Source organism: Corapipo altera, unplaced genomic scaffold, assembly GCF_003945725.1.
Source record: "Corapipo altera isolate COAL_440 unplaced genomic scaffold, ASM394572v1 46, whole genome shotgun sequence".
Taxonomy (NCBI): Eukaryota; Metazoa; Chordata; class Aves; order Passeriformes; family Pipridae; genus Corapipo; species Corapipo altera.
The window spans coordinates 17,491,793-17,519,722 of NW_020884883.1; the positions used below are offsets into that span (position 1 = coordinate 17,491,793).

The 27,930-nt window shown below is 39.7% G+C and overlaps 1 protein-coding gene across 1 annotated transcript; it reads right to left on the reverse strand.

The window, feature by feature from the left end:
• Positions 1–419: 419 nt before the first annotated feature.
• Positions 420–27,930, reverse strand: OPN5 (opsin 5). The gene is made up of 7 exons (XM_027641112.1): positions 27,862–27,930; positions 18,231–18,383; positions 11,658–11,777; positions 7,351–7,521; positions 4,280–4,614; positions 1,911–2,146; positions 420–630 (listed from the first exon to the last, which is right to left on the reverse strand). Exons 2-7 carry the CDS (start codon positions 18,367–18,369, stop codon positions 567–569), a joined length of 1,065 nt encoding a protein of 354 aa, XP_027496913.1. The 5' UTR covers positions 18,370–18,383; positions 27,862–27,930; the 3' UTR covers positions 420–566.

The window sequence follows — 27,930 nt, forward strand, 5'->3', positions numbered from 1 at the left end:
AGTCAAAGTGGGTTTAAGAAAGCTGGTAGCCAAATCGTTTGGAGAGTTGCTCACCAGGAAGAACCAGGGCAAATGTGTCCCCACTGTGTAATTCAGAGCCCTGATAAGTGAAGCTCTGATTCAGATTTGTCCCCTAAGGAATCCTTTCTCTCATGCTCCAGTTCTCCAGTGACTGCAGTAGGAATTTAGGGAGATTAGCTTTGGCAAACTAAAACTGGCCTTTATGAATACTTTCCTTCCCATGAGGAAAATTATATATCATCCAAGCTATCACTTCTGTTAGTCATAAAAAGAAAAGAAAAAAAAAGTCATTTTATAGCATCTGAAGTGAATACAAATGTTTTATGAAAACAAAATTTCTCTGTTTCTTCTTCCTCTGAGTACTCAAAATATTTTCCCAGCTTTAATCCCACTATTTTGGTCAGGATGGAAAGAACTACATTGTACTGAGAACTAGGGAGTAAAATAAAACTGTCACCATGTTTTAATTCATTTACAGAAAGAGGAGCTTGAGCCAGTAGAGTTGTTTGTCATCAGGTTTTCATTTTCTATATTGAAATGAACCTTCATGCTTCCAGCTGGGTCTCGTTCATCACCATGGAGTCTCTGTGTGCAGATATGGTGTATGTCCTGTGGGACGGAGAAGGGGCAATGGTCATTTTGTTCACACCAAGCTGGAAATTAAGTTCCTAATCCTGGGAAGTTGTTTCTCCAGATCATTTCATTCACTGCACAGGCCTAGGAAAGCCAACTTGCATTCAGCATCAGGGACTACGTGAAACCTCCTTCAGAGGGGTAACTTGGAGGTTAAACACAAATCCAGCCCCCAAAGATTCACTGAAGGCTACTTTGGATTTGTCTCTCACTTGACTAAAACTATAGAAGGTTTTTCAGTAAACTATAAACATTTACAATATATTTATACTCTATATGTTCTGCAGACGAAGTAAATCTGAGTGCAAGATTATGGAACGATCTGCTATGAGAAGCTGTGGAAGCTCAAGATGTTGACTGATCCTGAGCAACACATTAAAAAATGCTGGAAGTGATAAGGGAATAATATGAATGATAAAATTGTCCTTCATGCCTCTAATAACTACATGCTGAGGCACATACGTTTTAGGCCTTTGAAGAAAATTACTGGAATTCTAATGTTTCGCAGTCACTTATACGTGGTATGGCATTGGTGGCCTTAGTGTCAGTCTACACTACCAGATTAACACCTGTCATTTTCTCATTGTTCAATCACAGAAGTAAGGTACTTGTCTGGCATAATGCAGAATTAGAAGCACTTTTCCTCCAAGTGCATAATTAGTGTTTTCAGGAACTCCACTGATGTTCGTTGTAAATTTTGCCTGAAAATTGTAAATAGAAAGGAGCTTTCTTATGAGACCTTATTATACTTTAATTTGTTGAGTTTGGGCTCTGTTTTTTGGTGTGAATATTACCTACAGGGTGATTTAGGAACTATTATCTCTCCCTGCTGATTCTGTAGCTGAAAGACATAGTATTAACAGGTTAATTGTGTAAGGAATTAGCACAATTCTCTTCCCTTTACTTCAATGGCAATAGAGGTCATCAACACCTTCTGGAGGAAAATCCTATGATGACACGAAAGAAAAGGAACAAGAAGACAGGCTCGATCCCAAAACCACTAAAAGTGGTGGGTCTTTTTTCCAAACTATATTAATGGAGTTGCAGCTGGATCTAAAAGTAAGGACTGTCTCCTTGCTTCTCTTTATACACCTAGAGTCACTTCACAAATTACCATGGCAAGAAATACCCAAATAAGTCATGGTTAAAAACAAGAAATAAGCTTCATAGAGCTGTGATTCTTGGTAGATCTTAGTTTGGTATTTTTTGGAATGTTATGTAATTAAAGACGTCCTACTTTTCAAAGAAGAAATTACCTTGATTTCTTCAAAGAGTTCTTCGCTTTCAGTTCTCCTGACCGGCAACAGGCAAATTTACAATCTATGACCTGGTAAATAATTGGGTTGTACATGGCTGCTGACTTTGCAAGCAGTGTTGGTACCACTGAAAACTGAATGGGAACTGAATCCGGCTGTCCAAAGGCTGACCAGACTGAGACCACGGCGTAGGGGATCCAGGCAATGAGGAACCCTGCGCAGATCAACATTGCCACCTTGTGAGAGGAGAAAAGAGAGGAGGAGGTTTATCCAGCACAGATAGACACTGGAAGCACGGCACAGAGCAGGGCAGAATGCAAAGGTATTTGCCACTGAATGGAAAAGAAAAATGATGGCTTGCTTCAGGTAAATTTTCAATATGAAGAAAATCTGTCACACATCTTTGTCTAGTGCCTGTTTTTCTTTCATCTGACGCAGAGGAGTTAATGAGTCTGTTATCACAGACCTTTAAAAATGCCATAAAATCTGGCTAAAGATGAGGAAACTAAATGAGATCTCAGAAAATTATAATCATTTGACACTGAATTTAAATTATTTAAGGAGGAGAGTCCTTTCAAAACACAGAACCTCTTTTTTTTTTTTTTGGTATAACTTACAGATAATAGCAGAGCTGCGAAAAAGATCTGAAAATTGAGAATATAATTAAAACTGACAATGCTAGTACAATGTTTAGTTATCTTTCTTCCAAGCCATATCATGGATTTGTACTCCATTAAGATATGTAGATAGTTTAAAAAAGCATATTTCCAGCAAATGTTTCAGTTCTGATAACATGTTCCCAGTAAATTAGTGAAGGACTTCCTTATAAAACGAGGAAATGTAACCATAAGAAAGTTTAGTATAAAAATTAAATTAAAAGTGTTTGGGGCTAAAATTGAAGATTTATATACTCTACCTGAACCGGTCTGTCTGCACTCAGTCACAACCTGGTATAGTTTAAGATGACATCATGCAATAATACATTCTGAAGAACATCTGTCATTATACTGCTGCCATTGACAGGCTGTTGGTGCATCCAGACTGAGAGTAGTACAGGTGCACTCATTTGGAATAAGGTAATTAGCACGATTAGGAAAAAAAAAAATCACCAGAAAGCCAAAGGATTTTGGATGTTGCATAATCTTTTCTATACTTTTTTTGTTGTCTGTCACTGAAGGAAGTGATGTGCATGTGAACCAAGGGTCTCAAACACAGCCTTTTTGTTATAAATTGTACTCTGGAGTCAAATGGGTTATAAGGGAGACTCATTTTCCATATTTATATTTATCCCAACATTATGTTCCCCACTGTGGATCCAAGACAGGAGGGACAACTACTAGTGCTTCAACTCAGATCACATTGAAGTTTTATGTGATCCCTCCAATATGGTAAAAATAAATCTGCAGCCTCAAATCAAAAGTTTGCATTGTTCTTCAAAGGAAATTTGCTGAATAACCACAAAAAAGTACCGTATTGAAACACCCCTTTGAAAGGCAAGTACAGCTGTACCAGCTGTATTGGCAGCACTGGCTGTACAGGTACCAGCTGAGATTCTCTAATATGTTTAGACATATTGTCCCTTATTGTTCTGTGTTATATAATTTTCAGTTTAACTCACAAAAAAAATGTAATAAAATTTGATCAGCCAAGCAAAAGTTGCTGCTTGTCTCTCTCTTGGCATGGCTTACAGAGGCTGGTGAATTTTTTACAGCTAAGGAATCTCGGTTTGTTCAACACAAGTCTTTATTTTGAGAGATTTGCTGGCACAATAACCAGTATCAAGGCTCATGGCTGTCACCATTGCCAAAGAGAAAATAGATTCAGTCTTAAGGAAAAACAGGATACGGTCTAAGATGCAAAATTAATCCTAGTACTTCAGTGTATTTTTATCACAGGGCTGAACTTAAATGATAAATTATTTGCATAAAAACAATTGCAATGTCACAGGACTGATTTTAGTTTATATCTGCATTAACAGAGGAACGTAAACTGTCTGAAAATTTTATTTCCCTGCTACAAAATCTGCTCCTTATCTGTTTTCTGTTATAATTTCTGTGCACCTCAAACACCTTAAATTAGTCTTTACAACTGTTCCTGAAAGCAAAGTGTGCTTTATGGTGGGGAACAAGGACACGGGGAGATGATATGACTTGTAAGGTCACACAGGAAAGCTGTGACAGATCTTCAGAGTGAACCATGATCTCAGGGACTCGAGTGCCCTAATCACAGAATTATGTTTCCTCTCCTGTGTTTCCCATCTTGACAGTAACAAAGGAGAAAGCTACAAGTACCACCTTCAAGGCATCATCCTATTGTCTTCAAACCTGCTTCTATGACCCAACAAATCAAACCGAGGTAAATGCTCCTACCTTGGTCAGCTTCATTTCAAGTATGTGGCTGTTCTGAATCCTGGTATCGTAGTGAGCGACTTCTTTGGTGGAGGATTTGACTTTCAAAATTATTTTGACATAGGAAAACACAATCACCGCAGTTGGGAGCAGGAGGCAGAAGAAAAGAATACTGAGAACAAAAACTTGTCCAGCTACCGAAGCCTGTGCCAGCCACCAGTCCAGAGTGCAGGAGGTTCCAAATGGCTCAGGGGCGTAGCTCCCCACCCCAGCAAAAGGCACCGTAGCCCAGAACATGGCATAGGCCCAGATTATTACCAGACAGACAAATGCATGATGTCTCTTCAGCCAGGTACCTGCAAGATAATTCCAGAGTTACAAGCTCATGCCCAGATGTATCTGGCACGATTGAACACGCCATGTCACATGGAAGTGTTCAATGCCAGGTTAGATGTAACTCTGAGCAATCTGGTCTAGTGGAAGCTGTCCCTGCAGGGGGGTGGAACTGGATAGTCTTTAAGGTCCGTTCAACCCAAACCATTCAATTCTTCTATGATTCTATAAAGTACGAGTTTGGTCAACTGTTTGGCAACAACTCTGTAGTGTTAACTTTGCCTCTTTCCAGGGATTATTAGTGACCCTGAGCGAGGCCCTCCAGCTCACGTTGTGCCTCATGAAGACAAATGAGCACTCATATGGAAGACGCCTCCTGACTTTATTTCAGATTTTTGCTTTAAGTTGTGATAATTTACAACTGAGAAGTGTCAGAACCAAAGCAATCCAAGCAACCAGGCCAGCAGCAGTTGTGAGAATCTTGTCCAATAATTTTGGAAATTGCTTTGTGGTTTCTAACCATGGCGTGTGATCAGATGAGATAGAGGTTCAACCTACATGAAGGACTAAGACTTTAATTCAGCTTTTCATTACTCAGTATGAAGGCTCACTCACAGCAACTGTACATTGTAGCTTACATTATTTCCTGTTCTTTCTGTCATGTATTACCTGGCTAGAGTTCAATCTCAGGACAGTTCTCAACATAAATTATTAAACCAAGTGACTTAGAAAAAGACTTTACAGAGGGAGTGAGATATGTAAGATGTATTTTTACCTTGTCATTCTTTTCCAGTACAGAAAATCACCATGGGTGTCCTGTCAGAAGTATCCATAATAGGTGTTTTCATGTATCCCTGCCCATTTTTTAATTAATCCTAATTTTATTAAATGCATGTCTGGAGCTGTGGAGTGTGGAATATTGTCTTTCTGCTCATCTTGCATATGGTTCTAATCCATGTGGAAAAAGCTTTAGTTTACAAGCTTTCCGTCATCACCTATATTCAACATTTTGGATTTGGATAGAACTAACAAGTAAAAATGTGTAATTTTTTCAGAAACTCTAAATATGGTGTAATGGTCCTTCCACTTTGGAAGCTCCAACCTGTTTGCAGTCCCTGACTCACAGGGGAGTTTTCACTCACTTCACACTAACATTGAGGAGCTTTCTGCTGGATTTCAGGATGACTTAAAACAGAATCAAAGCAAAGAAGCACCTGTAATTTGAATGTGACCAGTGTCCCTTCACAGCTGATTTTACATTTCCAGATCATTGGAAGGAAAATGAACATTGCCTGACAAATTATGTATTCCTTTATGATGGCTGAGAGACAGAAAGGTGGTTTGTTGTGCTCAGGGGTGGAAAAACAAAGCAACAATAGAATGAGTATTAAAAGAGTGACATTATTTTTGCAGCTATTGTCAAACCATAGTAACTTAGTATCAAAAAAAAAAGATTTAGGTAAAAAACAGGTGCACCAGGTTCCTGATGACTGATTTGGTCATTATACAGATAATGTCTAATATAACCTCCTAGACTGAGTATTACAAGTATGTTTATTGGTCTCCATCCTTTTGTATGGAGAACCATGATCAGAGCCCTTGAGCACAAAGGTTATGAAGTGTTCTATCCCTAGGGAACTCAGATGCAATGCTAAATACCAGAGCTGGTGGCATGAATGCAGCCAGGCATGAAATATTCACTTCAATTCACCACCAAATCTGTGAAAAATTGTCCATGATTTGGGTTGCCACTGAATTATTTTGATAAGACTTCTATAGGAGGAACTGAAATTCTGCTTAATGTGAATGGTGTACCTAGAACTCTGCTAAGGAGACCTTCCCTGCACTCCCACTGAAGGAAAAAGTATAAGCATGCTAGGATCTATGATAGCACAGGATCTACGATAGCACATTTTAGCACAGTACCACAGATTTTAACTGCTTACACAGACTGGTTTACTTACACTTCCTAGCTGTAGACATTCCTTATAACTTAACATTAAATGATTGATATTTTATGTCATTATAAAGAAATCTGTTGTGTATCCCTCAAGTCACATGGGTAAGGTATTTCTTATATGTAAATTCACCTTGAGTATTCCTTGTATTTTGATGGGAATTTAGTCCTTTCCAAAGCAGGAAGAGCGTCTTTTCTAAACTGTGACAATTTCTTTTAACTGGAAGGAATGAAGCATATCACACATCATATTTGGTACATACAAATATTGATGGATATGATGGTAACAGCTTTCACTGCTAAATTCATTTCATCCTCTCAGGTTCCATCTTCATATTAGAGAAATGATATCACATTATGAATTATTGCCCATCCAAATCTCTTAGATGTTTTAAATAGCTTCCCACATATCTTAGAGGAATTTAGGCATCTAATAGGGAATATTTCTATTTGTTAGTCCATAAGATCTTGAAATATGTGCAATACTTGCATCTGTTAATGTTAATAGGCCTTGATACACATAAAATGGTTTATCTATGATGGATTATGAAAACTCATGGCTTAAGCAGACAGTAGAGAGACAATACTGAAGATGTTATGTCCAGCAAAACAAATTTAGCTGAGATTACTTGGATCATGAAAATGTGTTTCTCTTATCTATGTATTCTCCTCTATATTTTACGAAAGAATTCTGAAGAGCTTAAATGTGATTTCAGTGTAGTAAACTATAGCACTTCATATGGTTCCTCTGTAGCCATAGATATTATAGTTATCTTTATATATAGATATAGAGTTGTCTTACCATAGGACAAGTGGCAGATTTTTAGGTACCTGTCCAGGCTGACAGCTGTCATGGTAATAAGGCTCCCACAGCCAAAGAAGAAACCAGCCCATCCATACCAGCGGCAGCCTATCCATCCAAACACCCAGCGGTGACAGAAGAAGGAGATGATACTGAAAGGTTTGCCTACAACTTCAAAAAAGGAGAATAGAGTGTCAGTTGACTGATAAACCCCATCATTGATAAAACCACCCTTTTTCAGAAAGGCAAACCCTCTCCTTTGGACAAAACGTCAATGTCAAGAAGAGGTTTCAGGCACAGTAGATGTGAGGACTTAAAGCGAAAGGAGGGTAAATTTGGATGAGATATTAGAAAGAAATTCTTTATTGTGAGGGTGGTGAGGCGCTGGCATGGGTTACCCAGAGAAGCTGTGGATGCTCCATCCCTGGAAGTGTTCAAGGCCAGGTTGAATGAGGCTTAGAGCAGCCTGGTCTACCAAAGGTGTTGCTGCCCATTTGGGGGGTTTGGAACCAAATGATCTTTAAGATCCCTTCCAACCCAAAGTGTTCTGTGATTCTATGACTCATGTGCCCTCCATCCACAAGACTAAGCCTAAAACAGTTCTAGCTACATCCCATAGCATCAACGCTGTGGTAGGATGAGCCAAACCTGCAGAATTGCTGGAAATAGGTGCTATGCTATAGCCACAGGAGCCAGAAGTAAACCAATATTCTGGTACCCAACATGGGCAAGTTCTTCCCGTTATGAAAACTTCAGAATATGTTAAGACCACATGTAAACACACATCAGTATCCAAACAGTACAGGTGATGGGCGAGTCTGGGCTTGAAACAGGCACAGCTCTAATCTACATCCCTAGGGTTGTCCATTGAGTCTCTTGAAGCACAAGATAAAGAAACTTGCCTTCAAAAAGGGCTTTTACAAACCTGTCAAGGCCCAACAGTAGGATACATAGTGAAGTGTTAGATGAGAAGGAAAGATTCTGCTATGGTTGAGCTGCAGAAGTAGTTTCAGCTCCTGTTCATGCCACACATTTCCTTGGTGCCTCTCAACAAGCCACCTGGTCACAGATATCAAAACCTTCTAAGTTTCCCCAAAAAGAGGGGAAATATGTAACATAATATTTTTGAGGCTCTGTCTTAGTGGCACTTCAGCTCATTCCTCCATTTGTAAAGCTGAGGGGTGCATTATGGAAGAAGTGAAGCTGAGACAAATGTTGTTCCATTCTCACATTAAATCAGATTTACCTTATTCATATTGTTTGTAAGCATTGTAAAAATAAGAAAGTTTGAAATTTGTCGTTTTCTAGTTTGAAAATTACCACTACCTCCTAATTATTAATATTTTATATTTTTTTTGTCAAAAACCAGACAAAGAAAAAAAACGTTAATGGAACAGAAAACTCAAAAATTTATAATCTAGAAACATCAGCATATTTTCCAAATCCTTCATTTCTAATTACCAGACTGACCTGAAATGCTCCCAGGCCTGAACAGTTCAACTGCAATATTCAAACAACATTAAATATTGAACTCCACATTCCTGTGACTGTATTCCTTCCTTCACAGGGGTAGCCAGAGCACCTCAAGGATTTGAAAACATCTCAGCTGCCCTGGGCTAATTTCCCTGGCTGAACCACAGTGTCTGTAATGTCATAGCAGCTCAGTGAATTGGTTTATCAAGAGGGTCTTGCAAACTGTAATTCCCACAAGGTAACCTGTTCATAGAAGTGAAGATAAAAGTCTCTATTATGTTGAAGTGATCTGCAGGAAAATATTTTGAATTGTTCCCAAAAATATTCCATTTTGCATCAAACTGGACATAAAACTAAACATTTTGTTTTCAGTATTAGCAGAAAATTAAAACATTTCTACCAAAACCAAATATTGCATAAAATGGCCTTTGGTCCATCTTTGTGCCAAAACCATCATGATTGAAAACCCATCAAAACCAGATTTATTTTTAAACAAAGTATTTTGAGATTATTTTTCTTTAACCTAAGCCTGTGAGGAAAGTTCTGCCTGAGGTTGAAAGTTGTGCTTGGGTCAATGTATGATGTGCTTTTCTCTGAGCAGAATAAATGTACTTCTAATTTTTCAGGCAAAAGCTGACCTCAGTGATTAAGTTTCAAGAAAAACATTAAACATGGCAAGGTCTAGGACATATGCTAACAGTCAGCAACTTTACTCACGTAAATGATTGCCAGCTTTAAAGGCCAACACATTTATTTGCACAAAATCAAATTTCTCTTCAGCAGCAGGACTCGGAGCAGCTCAGAGCACGGTGTCAGTGCAAAAAGAGCCCGATGCAGCTTTGAACGAGGGGCTGGTGCCACCCTGTGGAAATCTGCAGGAAACAGGGCCATGGCAGAACTCGTTTCTTGAACAAGGTGCCAAGATAAGTGTGTGAGATGTGAAGATCCTAGGGGAAAAAATCCCATCTTCATTCCAATCAGTCCAGCAGATTGAATACATCACATTTCTCAGGTGAACATCATCAGTTAGCAAAAAAAAATTAAAGAAGGAAGAAAAACCCACATGGCTGTGCCAGTCACAATTATTTTTAATTCCAAAACTTAAACACACAGATAGATTGAGATTCCCCATGGAAGAAAGCAAGGTGACCAGGTGGTATAGTGGTGACACGCCTTCAGAGAGAAGCTGTCAGCCCTCATGCTAAGAAGGCTCCCAAACTAGCTGTAATTTGCATGGTTGAGACATGCAGTTTATGTGGTTAGGAGATACCTATTAAACTCATCAAATTATAGAATGGTTTGTCTTGCAAGAGTTCTTAAAGATCAAATAGTTCCAACCCCCCTGTCATGGACAGGGTTACCTCCCACCAGACCAGGCTGCTCAGAACCCCATCAAACCCATCCTTGAATACTTCAGGAATGGAGTATCCACAGAGTCTCTGGGCAACATTCAAAATATATAGCTAGGGAAATTCTCCTGAAGAACTTCCTATCGTTGGAGTGACTATCATAAGAGTCAAACATGGGATTTATAATGTAAAACAGACTCTTAAAGACACAAAGGAAATGGGAGTATCACAGAAGAGTAAAAAAAAAAAATTTTGTTTTTTTCTCCTTAACTTCTAAATGTTGAAAGATGGAAATAGTGACTCTGCAGCAGAAATGCCAAAGAAATCATTGGGATTTTTCTGTGTGGTAACAGTGATGTTTGTACTAACATCTTTCTTCTACTGAATTTGTATTTCCTTCAGAAATCCATGTTTACTGATCCAAACCCCTGGAATTTGCAGGGTTGAGCAAATCCTTAGCGCTGTGCCATGAGAGCATAACAGGCATCAGTCAGGGGAGACTGGGAGCCATCATTTCATATTGTTCAGTGCTATTTTGGGCATTTGCATGAGAGCAGAAGCATTTGGCAGAGATGAGGGCAGGAAAAGGGTGCACTGCAGCTGAGGGCAGGGCTCCCAGTGTATACAACACAGAGAGGATAGATGACTTTGGGAGCATGGGAATATATTGCCATTCATATTGCGCAGGAGAGATCCCGTGGTCAGTTGGGTCTTTATACCTACTGGAGTGCCTGCCATCCAAAATATCCTTTTCTAAACGACATCCTGCCCTTCCCCTGCATTTGCACGTAGCCATGAGCGGCTGAGTGAGAGACTCATGTCAAGAGCCAAAACAACAATCTCCAGAGGCTCTTGACTCTGCAACTCTGTACAAACTTTTCCAAAGCCCTCTCCTTCCGTGCCAGGACATCCAGTCTGTGGGGTTGAAATAAAAATCCTCCCAGCTGGCTGCTGTTGCTCTTACTCTGCAGATTGACACAAATGCTTATTTTTCTGATCCAGGCATAAAGGAGGGTGATAACTAGAGAGAAAACTATTAGCTTTGGTAGGCTGGTGACTACTGGCTTTTTCCAATTATTTGGTCAAACATGTATTTTTGAGGCACTTGGATCCCTTCTATTGCATCCTACAGCAAGAAAACATAGTTTTCTGCACCTGTAATACTGAGCTATTTTGTGGTTATTGTGCCAGGGTACACATGGAAACTGTCTTTGGAGACGTGCCCGGTGCTGGGATGAACAGGTGTTTTGCCTGATTGATAAAATCAACCCTATTTTTTCCTCCATACTGTTAATTTCTTCCCATCAAGTTGTTCAGGAATGTTGTTTTCCATCCTTCCATGTTATTTATATGCAAATAAGAGAGCAGAATATCAGTAGCAAAAGGTCTTTTGGGCTCCCTTGGCTTTCAGAGGAATGCCTCTTGCTGCTGCCAGAAATAATGGTGGGATAGTAAAAATGAGTGAAAACAAAGACATGAAATTACCTGAAATGCCCAGATCACATACTGCTAAATTAACAGTCATTATCTCAGCAGGTCTCAACTTCTTTTTTCGCTTTGAGGACATAAAAATAACATACCCATTTCCCAGGGTTGAAAGGATCCCTGTAATAATGAAAAACAGAAAAACAATCAAATTAGAAGCCTCCTCAAAAACAGTAATACCCCATCCTCCTTGTGAAATTCCCTGATATTTTCAGCCTAAATCTGTGGTCCTAAGGCTGGAATTTTATTCTGAAATATGGTCATGTCATTGTCATTATGCAGCTCATAGAAGCATCAACTACAAACACCTCCCTCCCTCAGCAAGTACTATTTTCCCCTCTGCAGCAGAGCATTGCCTTCACCACCTGAGTCTGCACAACTATTGACTGAATGCTCTCAATAGAAATCCCATAATTCCTCTGTTATCATCAATCCCATTTTTTCTCACAAACATTTATACAGTCACAAGAACGAAATTCAGCACTCTGCAACCATAAGGACTCCTGTGTGACCAATCTTAAATTTATTATATACTGTAATCAGAGGTAGAGGGATGTAAATTAAGATATTAATATAAAAAATTTTACAATAAAATTAATTTCTATAATCAGAAAGAAAAATAATAAAATTAATCTGATTAATTTGATTTTAACTTCCAGGTGGAATTCAGTGCATGAGCAGGGACCCATTTCTTGTTGGCTGACATCTTTTTTTCCATATCATCACTCAAGCAACAACAGGGAACCACACTGCAAGTGGTTGATCACCCATGGAATTAATCACACCAGTACCAAAACCTGTAGGGTTTCCATTTCCTATAAAGAAAAATGTTTCTTCACTAACTCAGGTTTGAGTTTAAGCTCAGCATGAGAGTTTTGCTGAGGAAACACAGGACAGCACACATGACATCCCTTTCATGAAGCAAGAACCACACCCAAAGGTGGAAAACCCAAAGGGACCTTTGCCCATAGAGCCTCACACCAGAGCATAGGAGACAAGTAAGAAGGAGAGAGACACAGAAGAAAAGACTGAAGAGCAAAGAATTACAAAAATCCCAATCTCCTCTCCTGACATTGTCTCGCCAAGGGGACCTACAATGGCAACGAGGAAGATTTTGGGCAGGAGTTCAGCTCAGAGAAGCTCGAGAAAAGGTGTTTTCCTTAAGTACTTTATGTTTGTCATCTTTGTTTCTCCCTACATAAACAATAATTAAATGTTAAGTTTTGGGGGTTGGAAGGTTGGGGATTGGAATTGGGTGATCTTTAAAGTCTGTTCCAACCCAAACCATTCTTTAATTCTATGATTCTAAATTAAATTCCCCTCAATGAGCCTGTTTGCCACTTCAGTAACTGGGGATGGATCTCCCTGTCTTTACCTCCACCCTGGTTTCATCTTCACTGTTTTTTCTCTGCCTATTTCCTCCCTCTCCCACTGTGAGGGTCATTCTGGGTGCTTGGCTACCAGCTGAGTCCCACTCACCACACTATTTCAAAGAAGTCATAAATACCCCAACTTTCCTCTGCTGATGAGGCAGCAAAATCACCTTTTGTGATGCCTTCGTGCACATGGCTCTGCTGGGGCAAACTCAGCCTTATTCTATGTTTCTAAAAGAACCCAGCAGCCCTCCAAGCCTCCCAGCAACTCTGACCTCTCCAAATATTGCACCTTTGAATACCACATAATTTTCATCAGAATCTTCTGTCAGGCCAGACCTCAGGAATTGAAGCTCAGTAATTTAATTACTTAGTAATTAATCGGGTAATTCAGTAATTAATAGGTCAGTATTTAAATGGGTATTTAATTATTTACTCTGGCCCATCCATGGAGCAATACCCTTGCAAGGGTGCCATGTCCTCAAAAAATTGAGAGGGCCAACCTGGGAACACCCATGAGGCAGAGAGAAAAATGGTTCTCAGAGGCTAAAATAAGACTGCTTACCAAGACATATAACCAAGACATGTAACCATAGAGCCAAGAGTTTACCAAACTCAGGACAAAAATATTTTGATTTTTGATTTTTTGGTATTAAATGCAACACTAATTGGACCCTCTTCTTATTTCTATATTGACAGTATTGTTTTCTACATTATTTTAAAAAAAACAGACAGGACAGAAGCTGGTTTATTATTGATCTTAAGTTTTCACAGTAAATTTGATTTACCCTTGGTGAATTAAATTTAAAGAACAACCTACTCTTATGGCTCTACAAATTTAATCGGAATTATAAGCAGAAAGAGGTATTCATATGAATTATTTTCTTACTTGCAGCTAAGTCAATGAATCTCAATGTCGTGAGAATTTTTTATGTATTTTAATCCTTTTCTCTCTTAGTGCCATTTTTCTCTCCAGTGATATTTTAGATAACTAGAGTGTCAGCATCCAATTTGAAATACTTTTTGAAAGCACTTGACATTTTCCTGAATCTTTTTCAACTGACTGGCAGTCTAGAGAGACATCTCCATCAGGCAAGCCTCTAAAGCAACTGCTAATTATTAATATCAGTGTTCCAGAGAGCCCCAGCCCACTGACCTCCTAATCCTGCGTATGGAAGGGGTCCAGTGATTAATTTATGTCTATACTTTCATCTGACAATTGCTTATCTGAATTCTTTTTTAACTCCTCAGTGATCAAAACTTTATAATCTCCTTAGAGGAGCATCTAATGCTCCATTTCCCCTTCTATTAAATGATTTTCCTGGCAGTTAGCTGGAGACTTGCTGGTGCAATCTCCAGGTCTGGTAGTTTGGAAACAGGGGAAAAAGACTCTTCAGTTATAAAATAAAGGCTCTTTTCCAGGAGTGAACACTTCAGGACACAAGTGTCCATGGCACTGCAGCACTATTACATATATACAAAGAGCCAATGATGTGATAACTAAAAAAGTGACACCTGCAGAGAAAGAGCCAGGCTGAGACACATGACCTGCAGCAAGAGGGGAAAGTGTTTAAAAGTAGTAAACTGAAGAAATAAGCTTCCATTTCTCCAACTGACAGCAGTACTAAACTACCAGAGAAAATTAAAAAAAAAAAAAATTATAGTTCAGGATTTTGTTTTCAATTAAGCTGTTTCATAACACGCTGAGGAAGCATGCAGCAACAGTTTGCAAATCAATAGTTTGTTGCCACAGGGTTTCAGAGGAGCTGGCAGCCAGCAGGCCCCCGCTCAGTAGTTTGTCACCCTGCCTGGCCATACAGAGAATCAATCAAGCCAGTGATGAAAAAGCTGGTGGGGGAAGCGACAAAGTAAAAAGAATTGGATTTTCAAAACCACATGCATAGTTTGATTAATTTTTTTTCTAGACAATAAAAAAAACTACACATGGAAATGAACTAATCAGGAAAAAAGATAATGTGCTCACAAAGAATGTACCACAAATTGGTCAAGACCCCTGATTTTCTTCAAAGACAAAAAAATTGTACTTCTTCTATTTCAAATTGCAATACTTCAGCTGTAGAACCAGTCTGACCCTAAAGCTCTGCCGAGTTGCCTGATAGCATCCCAGCCTTGTTCAGCCACAGTGTAGTTTCTTCTCCTTTTTGAAAGAAATTTTAAACTCATTTGCACCTTACACACCTCAAGGGCAAAAAGATGTGCAACAGCAGTCCTGGCTTCTCACCTCCTGGCTTCCCTCTCACTGCTATCAGGATGTCCACACAGGTCATCCTCAAGAGGGGTCACAATTTTCTTGGAAGGGGTCTGCAAAGGAGCAGGGAACGCAGTTCAGTGCTGCCACTGAACTGAAGGTGACAAGTTCAACCCAAAACACAAGTTGTAACAAAAAACACAGACACATAATCATAGGATCATTCAGATTGGAAAAGACCTCCAAGATCAGCAAGTCCAATGTCTACTTGTTTTCTGAACACTTCCAGGGATGATGATTCCACCATTTCACTGGGCAGCCTATTCCATCTGCTGAACCACTTTTTCAGTGAAGAAATTTTTCCTAATATCTAATCGAAACCTCCCCTGGTGCAATTTGAATCCATTTCCTCTTATCCTGTCACTTGTTGGGGGAAGAGACCAACTCGTACCTGACTACAACATCCTTCCAGGTCATTGTGGAGAGTGATAAGGTCTCCCCTGAGCCTCCTTTTCTCCATACCCTCATTGGATACAGGAACTGAATGCTCCAGCTTGGTTTTCTATCTTCTGTAGATTACACACACAATTTATAAAGTAAAAGGAATTAAAAATATATGTGCCAGATACCAGTGGTGTCTTATTCTATGGATCCAAGTCCAAGGAAGATGCAAATGCAGCATTTACACGCATATGTGAAGACCATAATTCCCTCTAATGAGAGCTGCTACTGGAGTGTGTAATGGCCATAAGGGTAAAGTAACTAACCAAGTAAAATGCAATGCAAAACAAGCACATGAAAAATAATTTAAATCTGGATCTAAGTGTGGGATATGGTGTGTAGAGCTACACACACAGCAGAGCTGTGTCTTTAACTTCCTTGGCTCCGGCCACTGGATGCAATGAGTCCATCACAGGCTGTCTGATGTCCAGTCCACAACATCAGGAAGGTGGGAATCTTATTGATAAATCCAATCTCAAAATGATTATCAGATCTTTTTGAATTATAATTGCAGACTCCTCACATTGCTCATGGAAGTCTTTGCCTTTATGGCTGGCTTTTGGCTTTTCACTGGAAACTTTTAATTCCTGTTCCTTGCTTTAATTTGATTACACCTGAGTTTTTCAATATGTTTCATACCTGACAGGGGTTGTTTTTTTTTTTAATGGGATAAATCTACCCTAAATACAGCAAACGTAACAAGGCAACACAGTCGAAGGATTCATTGTGGCTACTCAAATATATTTCCTGGGATTAAGGCTGAATTTGTTTGAGTGAATAAAGTGAATAAAGACCCAAAGTGGGGGTTGTTTTGGGTGGTTCAGTGAAGACATCTGTCTGCAGAGCAGCAGAAAAAAATATATATGTGAAAAGTGAGGATACATAGAAAACAGCACATGAATACCAAAACCAGCACTGAGAAACAGCTTCACCTGCCACCACTGCTGCTCTGAATTCTTTTTTCAATAAAGACATAAGTAGGAAAAAAATGATAAATAAGCCGAAGCCATAAGTAGAAGAGAAATGATAAGAATAACTCTGATACTTCCACTACAGAAAAGATTAGATTACTTAGATCAGTGGGAGGAAAGGCAGTACGTGAGAGTAGCAGGGAAGGATGTAAGGTAGTGAATGAGAAACATAAATGTAGGAATGACAGATTGATCCTTTTATTTTGTGCAGAACTGGTTGAACAAGTTCTAGTTGAATCAAAACTGAAATAAATGTCAAGGAATCACTGTACACCCTGTATTCACACTAGTGTTCAGCTGTCTGAACTGAGCTCAATTTGGTGTAGTTATTTACGTGTCCTTAGCTCAGCTTTAGGAGAAAATCGCTGTGAGAAACTGTACGAACCAAAGCCATAAAACATAACAAAACCTAAATATATAAAGAAGAATAGAATAGCATATAGAATAGAATATAGAATAGAATAGAATATAGACTAGACTAGACTAGACTAGACTAGACTATAGAATAGAATAGAATAGAATAGAATAGAATAGAATAGAATAGAATAGAATAGAATATCCTGAGCTAGAAGGACCCACATGGGTCAAGGAACTCCAACTCCTGGCCCTGCACAGGACACCCCAGCAATCCCACGTACCTGAGAGCATTGTCAAAACACTTCTTGAACTCTGTCAGGCTTGGTGCTGTGACCACTTCCCTGGGGAGCCTGTTTCAGTACCCAATCACCCTCTGGGTGAAGAACCTTTCCTAATATCCAACCCAAACCTCCCCTGACCCCAGCCTCATGGCATTCCCTTGGGAGTTGAGACGAGTACTGATACAAAAAGATGTAACTCCAGCCTTCTCCACAAAGCAAAGAAGGTAAATTATCAATAAGAAGGACCAGTTTATCCTTAGAAGTAATGGAGACCAGAATTTTTCCTGCTGAATGATGACTCCTTGGCATATGAATACTTAACTCAGGAATCAGTCCCAGCTACCATCTGTGTGCACTAACCAATATGTAATTGTATTTATTATGCTTGCAAAGTCACTTTGAACATGGTGAAAGACTGCAACACAGGACGGGGAGGGTGGTAGGCAGAAAATATTGTTCAGTATAACGTTCAGATGATACCAGGAGCTGAGCAAGGTTCAAATGAGCACATCTCAGGATGTTCTCTGCTGCACAGGCACATGAGAGAGGCTTTGAAAACAGGTCACATGTCATAGTGGGAAAAATTCGTTTCTACTCAGAGGCAATTAAACCATAAGGTAGTAACTTATCAGTAGAAAAAAAAAAATACCATTTATTCACTTTTTGCTGGAAGGTCCACTGCCAGTCACTTGTGGCTATCTGGAGCGCATTGTCTGCTGACACTAACTGTTGACATCATATTTCTAATACATTTTTTCCTCTACCTCCTAGATTTTTCTTTCTAGTATGAAGAAACATGTAATTACACAGCAGTTTCTGCTTCCTTTGTGAGAGCTACAAGCAGGCAGTCATATCTCAAAGACCAGTTATAAAATCATTACCAATTACTGTCAAATAAAAGCCAGCTATGATGTCAGCTTCTCTAGAAAGCTTTGATGCAAAGGGGTCTCCCTTCTGGAGATAATGTGGGACATATTCTTCCTGGGAGGAAGTGTTGTGATCTGATGCCATCCCACTCATGTCCAGTTAAGTGTCTGAAAAACAAAAGAACAGAGTTTGCAATAGATCACATCTGCTACTGGAAAACGCAAAGATATTTTTGTTCATACACAAGATGCATCTTCCCATCCTCATTTCTTCTCTGCCACTTGCCAGGGCATGGCAGGATCCAATTTAAAATTGCATAAAGCATCCTACCATGATCTATTTAATTACTTTATCCAAGAACATCGTTATTCACATGGTACCACAGCATAAAAAAGACATTAAGGTATTAAAGAATGTCCAAAGGAGGGCCACAAGGATGGTGAAGGGTCTGAAGAAGAAGCAGTATGAGCAGCAGCTGAAGGCACTTGGTCTGTTCAGCCTGGAGAAGAGGAGACTGAGGGGAAACCTCACTGCAGTTACAACTTCCTTGTGAGGGGAGGAGGAGGGGCAGGCACTGATCTCTGCTCTGTGGGGACTACTGACAGGACCCAAGGAAATGGCCCAAAGTTGTGTCAGGGGAGGGTTAGGTTGGATATTAGGAAAAAGTTCGTCACCCGGGGGATGTTTGGGCACTGGAACAGGTTCTCTAGGGAAGTCATCACAGCACAAAGTCTGGTGGAGTTCGAGTAGTGTTTGGACAACACTCTCAGGCACATGATGTGACTCTTGGTCCTGTGCAGGGTCAGGTGTTGGACTCGATGGTCCTGATGGGTCCCCTCCAACTCAGTATATTCTGTGATCCTGTGGGTCTGTGGCAGTCCCCACAGTAGCCCATCTGAGCAGGTACCAGTGTATCATGGCTTTCAAGCCAGGTCTTTGGAACTGCCTTCCCTGAACATCTTAAGGATCTCCCTGTTTCCAGCTTGGTCTAAGAGTGCCCCAAGACTGAGAATCCAGAAAAAATAAGCAAGGCAATCTTTTGTGTCTGATTATCTTCATTGCTCAATGTGTTTAATGTATGCTGTACTTACTTGTCTTTATCTATACACACAGTTCTCTTAATGCCAAGAGACTGGTAATTACCAGTAAGACAGTCCCAGCAATTTCTTCATATCCTGAGGGACACTCTGTCTACAGATGGCAGCTCTAAAAATTTCAAAGATAAGTAAAAACTCATATCTATAAATTCTCCTTAGAGTTATTTAGGTGTTGGGTTCCAATGCAAATAGTTTTTTCTGGCTATGGTTATAAACATCAATTGGCTGCTACAGTCATGAAAAAGCAGCAGATTATTAAATAATGGACTCATGTAGGAGGGCTTGTTGAGTTTTCTTTCTGTTTCCTTTCATGTGGAAATTGGCCATTGAGGTCAAATATACTAATGGAAATAAAGTGAACCCAGATACGGGAGAACTAGAATGTGGCAGACACCTCTGAGGGACATCCCTCCAGGACAACTGAAAAAGTAAAGTGAGGAACCCTTGCATAAGGCAGAAACCTTTCTACCATGCTTGAAACCACACAGTCAGGAGCTTTTTAGGGCATTCAGAACCCTCAGTTTTTCTTACCAGTGCTTGGTGAGAAGGAAAAAAGTATTGCCTTATTTTACCCATTTGCTATCTCTCTTGCATTTTGAAGGCAGACAGTCTGCTCAATAACAGACCTATGTGGCCTGGTACACCTAAAGCACTCACAACCCTGTTGTCCCTCTAGCTCTGATTAGGCAGGAATTGACTGTGTCCCCCAAAATGAAGCTCTATGTAAGAATCAGATCTCACTTTTAGAGCACATAAAACAGAAAAAGATGTAATTAACAAGGCAGAATAATGAGTTCTCTCATAATTCCAAGTCAAGAAAAGCTGTAATCCTAATCAGCATCTAGTGTCTAAATGTTGGGCAAAAACCTATGGAGAGAGATAACTTTTATAATAATAGGCAAACCCTAGCAAATGTAGGGGATGTCCATTTTCCCAGACAAATTATTTCAGAAACCAACATCAGAACTGCTAACTCTGTTGGTTTTATTAATACATGTGCTTTTTAAGGTACCACAGTATTAAATGCCTGATAAAAGTCATAAATGTTCTGATCCACAGCTCCTAAAACTTAACAGTCAGTGACAGGGACTATAAAATGTTATTTTAATAGAAATGCCAGTAATCTCTGCTTGTACCAACCCTCATTTCTTGCAAGCTCCTGTGAAATCCTAAAACATATTGGGAAGCTACAAATAGGAAGTGGACTAACCCAGATTCCAATTATGCCTTCTTCCATGGGGCTTAGATAAACATGGGCACATACCAGCAAAATCCAAAGTCCTTCAACTAAATTAGTAAGAAAACAATTGTCATACTTATGTTAGGCAGCTAAAAATAGGTATATTTAGTTTATGTAGCACAGCCAAAGTGGTACGAAGCCGGGAAAGCGTTTTTGTAACTAATGAAGGAAATATTAATACCAACCATTAAAAAAAAAATTTAAAAAAATCTGAAAAACTTAAAGCTATTTAGTATTAGAAAAAGCCTTCTATGTTTCATAGGAATCACAGAAACTGAACTATTATCAGATGCTGCAGAAATCTTCTGTGAAAGTTACAGTGGCAGCAATGCTTTCATGTGTTTGAAAAGAGAGCACAAGAAATTGTGAACCACGTACAAGTGTTGTAATTATTTGTAGAAACACACTAATTTACCAGGTGATAAATGGCAGTGGAACAAAATATATCCACGAACCCATCATCACCTCATAGAAAGTTAGTAGAGCTCGTTTTGAAGGACTTAATACAGCTGAAGTGATAACATTATCAACTGTGTTAATTAAGAAAATAATTTTCTACTCTCTCATGATACGTTAAAAACAATAAGGTCATGAATAATTTTATCTGAGTCAGTAAAAGACAAGAGCTAAAAGGATAAATTAGTACCAGCAAGTATTGTTATCTTTTTAAGAGGAAAAAAGGTAATTATCTCTTCCTTCAATTTGTCCGATGACATCTATTTCTCAGAGTCCCCACAGCAAAGTTAGTCATCTATCAGTGTCTACTGGATTCCAGCTCCTGATGTCAAGCATCATTTTTATCCTAAACTTCCCCTGTGTATTTCGAGGAGCTCATTTCGTAGACACGGACCGTGGAAAGAGGAAAAGGTCCCAGTGGGCAGTGAGAGGTAAAAGATATCTTTACTTAAAGCCCTGGTTATAGGTGCTTCTATTTCCTTTCAGTTTTAAAGCTATGTAGGAAGACTTACTATGGAACTTTGAAAAATATGCAATCATTTTAAAAAATGTGATGATAAATTCACAGGTGATTATGTGAGTTTTAGGTGCTCCCTTCACCTTAAGGGTGGGTTGTCACAGTGCCTGCAGCTACTTTTCTGTTAGTAAGCAGTGCAGACCCCCAGCAGTGGATCTGCAAAGCAAAACAGGTACTGTTGAGGACCTTTATTTTTCCAAGGCTGTGCACTTTTCAAACACCAGTGCCTGAAAAAAAAAAAAAAAAAAGGAAAAAAAAAAAAAAAAAGGGGGAAAAAAAAGGTAAAAAAGTGAATGAAAAAACAAGACTGCTTTTAATTGAGTCCTTGATTCTGATTAATAAGCATAGATTAAAACCCAAGCTCTCAAAAGATATTTTGCAATATAAGTGCTTCATCTGCTGTGGCAGGCACACTTGAACAAGCACTGGGAAATAATCCAGTTATCAGGGACTGGTTTGTTCTTACTGCCTCACAAGACCAAGTGATTCCACACTGCAGTAGGTCTCCAATGTCCAAAGAGTGGGAGCAGAGAGCACTGCACCACAACCTACCATCTAGCTCATCTACAGACCATCTTTCCAGCACATTCCATAAGGAAAGGCCCCCTGCGCCTGTGAAAACAGATTTAAAACCACAACAAAAGAAACCAATCTGCTGCTTCTTAGAAATGGATTCGTGCTTCTATCTCTGCTGCAGACACTCATCTTTAATTAATACAAACAATTCTGCTTTTAAATAATATATTCTTTGAAATGGAACTGTTCAACTCTAGTCAACCTCAGGAGATCAAAAATCATCACCCAGACACTATAAAATGTCAATATCAAGCCTCAGAACTCCTGAAATTAAAGGAAAAAAATTATTTGAGGATTACTGTTGGGCCTCATGAATGCAGCTTTGCCAGCCCTACATCAGTTTTGTTCTCTGCTCTTTCCTCATCTCTCATTGGGGTGTTTCAACATGTCCTTCATGGCTCGACCAGGTTCTTCTTACCCTGAGGAAGGGCAGGAAACTACATCCCCACGTCCTTCAGGAAAGAAGTTGACCACAGAATAGTGGTAACTTTACTCATCCCTCCTCTTACAGAGAGGGTACTGAAGGAGAGGGGAGAAAAAATCTTGATTGTTCGTGCAAAGTAGCTGATGCTTTTCCTCAGATTTAGGCAAATCTTGGGAATTTTCACCCCAGATTGCCAAAAACATGACATTTTGCAGGAGTTGAGTGGCAGCAACCAAATGGACTTGACCATTCCCTGTCATTTATCATAGAATCATGAAATGGTTTCAGTTGGAAGGGACCTTAAAGATCATCTCATTCCAACCCTCCTGCCATGGGCAGGGGCACCTTCTGCTAGACCAGGTTGCTCAGAGCTCCATCCAACCTGTTCTTGAACACTTCCAGGAATAGAGCCCAGCTTCTCTGGGCAATCTCCCTAATATCTAATCTAAACCTACCCCTCTCAGTTTTTTTCCCTTATTTGTCAGGCACTGACATTTGGTTTCAGGGTTTTGTAGACCCCTTTGTGGCTGGCTCACTGCAGACACAGCATGAAACTTTCCATGCCCCCCAAAAAATTCAGCCTGTGAGCCTTTAGGTCCCATCTGCATATACAACATCACCTGGAGAAGAAAAAATCTTCACAGTAACTGCTACCTCAGCAGCTGCAAGCCTGTCCAGTCTGTGTTTTTGTCCATTTATATTTCATCACACATCATGACCTGGCCACTGTCCATCTTTTCCATACTAGCCCATCTGTTTTCCCATCTTCTGATGGAAATTCTCACAGTTCCATACTCTCCTGAGGGAACAGAAAGGTCTGGAGGACCAAGTAGAGAGCAACCCCCTGGGTCCTGCTGAGTCTCATCCCTTCTTCGACTTGATGGGCAATTTTCAGCAAATTGCTAACCCTCTTCCCCCTGAAGAGAAACAGAGTGAATTTGCATCTACAGAGGAGGTGGGACAATGGACTAATGTGTTCTGGTGTAATGGCTCCCAAGTCAGTGGTACAAGGAAGAAAAATATGTTCAGCTGTTTTGGAAAATTATTATAAACCACAAGGTTTCCTAAGAATTGTGGAGGCATTCAATGCTTTTGTGAAGCACAAATTAACTTCGTAGCTCCAGCAACAACAGATTATAGTTTTACAGGTGATGGAAAACTCAGAGACCTGAAGCTGTGGGCTTTTTTTCCACAGTATAACATCTTCAGAGGAAAACTGATTTCTTTACAAAAGAGAGATCAAAACCAAAATTTCAGATTCATCTCAGCAGCCTGTTATATTTTCAATTTTTGATGTGAAAACCCACAAGCATTATTGTTTTCAAAATTTATTCAGTTAGTCTTCAATATCCAGAGGGTACGTAACAACATTCAGAAGCCTAAAGTCATCTGAATTATACAATATATTTGTGGATTTGTTTTCCTATAGCTCAATAAAACAACTAATAAATAATGATCTCTGTGGTGTAGCACCTCCTAATGTCCCCGCCACTGGCCAGATATGTATTTTTGACCAGGAGCAGCATCTGAAGCTGCTTGGGCATGCAAAAGGTGGAAAATTTCCTTCTTCTGAAAACAGCTGTATATTTGAGCGAGATGGGTAGAGAAGCAGCCTTCACAATAACCATCTCTGAATAGACAGATAAATCTCTTACATCCTCAATCTGGCTGTTAATAGACCCCCTTGCATGTGGTTTCCCAGAGCCCAGAACCACGATGCTCAATGGTAATTGTGAGTGGTGACTGGAGTGTCACACCCTGCAGAAGGTAGACAACTGGGAAATGAGATTGTGGCATGTGATTATTACAACCTTTATGACTGAAAAACAGGTTGGAGAGTATATCAAGCAAACATATATTCCCTGTCTGATTTCACAGAAGAATAAATTCTGGTTTTGCTGCTACTGATGAGTGTCCAGCCTATTCCTAACCATGGAAATTTCACAGCTTTCCGAGGTAATTTTTCCTGAGGTTAAGTAAAATTCTCGGAGAATGAAACTTGAGACCATTCACCTGTTAAACAACTTACATCATTAGACCAGAATAACTCATTTTCCTCCCAGATCCTTAATATCTGATATAGGTAGATTCTTTTTGGGGATGAATGATGAGGGAGCTGGGGTTGTTTAGCCTGGAGAAGAGGAGGCTCAGAGGTGACCTCATCACTGTCTATAACTACCTGAAGGGAAGTTCTAGCCAGGTGGGGGTTGGTCTCTTCTCTCAGGCACTCAGCAATAGGACAAGGGGGCACGGGCTTAAGCTCTGCCAGGGGAAATTTAAGTTGGATATCAGGAGAAAATTCTTTACAGAGAGAGTAATCAGGTATTGGAATGGGCTGCCCAGAGAGGTGGTGGATTCACCATCCCTGGAGATTTTTAAACGCAGATTGGACGTGGCACTGAGTGCCATGATCTAGTAAAAGGACTGGATTTGGACCAAGGGTTGGACTCGATGATCTCAGAGGTCTTTTCCAACCCAATCGATTCTATGATTCTATGAATAATATTAGGGATTAATTTCAATATTTTAGGGATGTGATTAGTGGAGATTCAATAATCTGTTGAATTCAGCCTTGATAAAAGCCTTGTTAATGCAAGACAGATTATGAACAGGGCTGCACACAAGGGAGGAAAATTCAAGTGCCTTGAACAGGGAACACACATGGACAAGAGTAGTAGTATATTGACTGGTGTCACTGCTTTGGCAAGAACTGGGCATCAACTGTGCTTTATAATAACTAAAAAAATATTGAAATTTGCCTTGATATTACATCACAAAATATACATGAGCTTCAAGAACTCTAGGTGCAGGAAGGTGAGAGGATCTCAATAAGATAAATTCAGAAGAACTTGAATTCAAATACAAGCATTACTTTATCTGGTGAATGGAAGGTGTTCAAGAAGTACTGAGAAAAACTCAGTTTGGGAAATTAAGATGAAGAACCATGTAAATGTAAACGTTTGATAAACAACAACAAGATTTCCTTCTGCTTGGGTTTTGGTCCATAAAACCAACCTAACTGCAATGCACTGTGCACACCAACACCACAACAACAGCCAGTGCCCACAGCAGAGGACACTGCCAGTGACCTTGCCAGGCTGGCAGCACCTGAAATGCATCCACAGCTTGCCCAAGAAGCAAAGCACATTATACCAGGGACCCTGCTTAGATTAAAAATTCATCTCCAGATCTGAGCACTCTTTGCAAAGTTCCTCAAAGTCAAGAGCCAGCCTGTTAGGAGAAAAAGATCCGTATTCCCACTGTATCCCCACTGTATCAGGGAGCCCTCTGACACATCAGAATTTCCTTCATCCATATTTGAGCTCACCTTGTTTACAGATTTCAGGACACCCACCCTTGCTCTTGTCTAGGGAAGACAGAACCATATTTTTTTGCAACAGTTTTCCTAGGAGTCCTGATAGTGAGCAGATCAACTGTGTGAACCTGCTGCAGCAGAGTAATTAGCCCAATATCTGACTCTACCCCTTTCCTAATATTTCAGAGGGAACTTGGCTGTCTCTATAGACCTAAGTCAAAACAAACTTAAAGAAAAGAGACAGACATTTCACAGGATCTGGAAAGGTTGCAAAGCTTTTATTGAGTATTTCTATGGCATCAACAGCACAGCAGCAAATAAAGCATTTCACACTCCTGCTTTCCTGAGGTTGACTTGTGAAAAAAGCATGTACCACTCAAATATGGGAGCTACATAATCAGCAGAGACAGCCTAGAAGAAAATGAAAAGCAGTCACAACTGAACATCGTTTAGAGAGGATGAAAAATAGTCTCAGTAACCCAGTAAGTGACATTTTAACCAAGAAAACAGTACCCCGATTGTAGCACCACAGGAGGACAAGCAACAAGGAAAAGCCATGAAAACAAGACCAGCTGAAGAAGAACAGAAAAGCAATGACAGTTCATGAGATACAGAACCTGCAATTTCAGTTTAGGCTCCCAGAACACTTTTTGGTAGAGGTTTCCTATTGCACAAAAAATCCTCTCCCTCTGTTTCGACATCACTGTCCATTTGTCTGTTACAGAAGTGTCCTAGAGACACACAAAAGCCTGACCCTGTCCCAGGGAGAAACAAGTGGCTTCCTTGCAGACCAGCATATGAAATCTCATCTGTTCCTTTCTCATGTAAAACATAAGGCCTGGAGTAACGCACAACTATTTTCCAGCTCATAAACTTAATTAGAGCAGCTTGGTGATCTGTGTGCAGTCATATAACGAGTCAGAGGCTGGGAATGTAACTTGGAAACGCAGATTCCCTTTCCCTTGCTCTCTCTGCTGGATCTTCTCCTGCTGCAGGCTGAGACTGATGTTAGAATTGTCCATTTGCTGCCTGTTTTCCACTGAGGTGGTTGAGCACTGCAAACTGGGGTGCAGCCAGGCACCCAGAGAGGGTGCTGCATCCTGCTCAGCAAAGAAACAGTCTCCAACTGCGAGCAAATACAAGGATGTGCTGATCCCTGACTCTTAGGTGAGCACTTCAGGACTATTTTAGAATTAAATGCAGCTTAGAGTTCTGCTAAGTTCAAAGAACTGGATTTTCTTTGGTGCAAAGTGCCATCACAGTACTATGCTGACTTGTTGTCTGGAGTTGTACAACTCCAGGCAATTCCCTTCTGTCTGTGAACAAGGGAGTTGAACACAGTTTCTGCAAATACTTTCTCTCTTGTTGTAAGGGAGTGCTTTGGGATAATTATTTCTTACTTTGAAATTAACCAATAATCAGTATAAAATAAATACCAGTCATATAATCAGTATCAAATAATCAGTGTTTTAGGCTCCTAATATTGTCCAAAGGCACAAATGATCAGTTCTCTTTCAAATTCATTTTTTAATAAAAGCAATGCCATATTTGTGCAGAATTCCAAAAAGACTAAAGAAAGCACCAGTCTGAAAAGGATAATATTTATCAAAATACCATTACACTGGCAAGTCCTGTTACACCATGAAATTATTCCTGGTTATATCACATATGCCTGGAGACTCTAATACCATCAGAAGGGGCAGAGAAAAGAAAGGAATAAATGACACCATGTAATATCAAAACTCTTCGAAAATATTTCTGAGTTTCTCAGGCACATTTCTAAAGGCTGCACTCTAAAATCTTTAATACTATGGTGAAACATTTTATTCTACAGGAAGGAGAAGAAAAGTAGAATGGCAATCAAAAGGATTCTGTGAAACTAAGTATCAGTGAAGCTAATATGAAAATGGACCTAAATAAGGAATACAGTGAAAATACATATGCCCATGTATATTCTTTTGCATGTATACACCTACACTTTCAGCATCTTACAAGAACAGGAAGAGAAACAGGACTTACCTTATTAATGAACTCTGCATAGAGCATCCCCCCTAGAGCTCCACAGCTGCTTTTATTTCAATGTCTGGA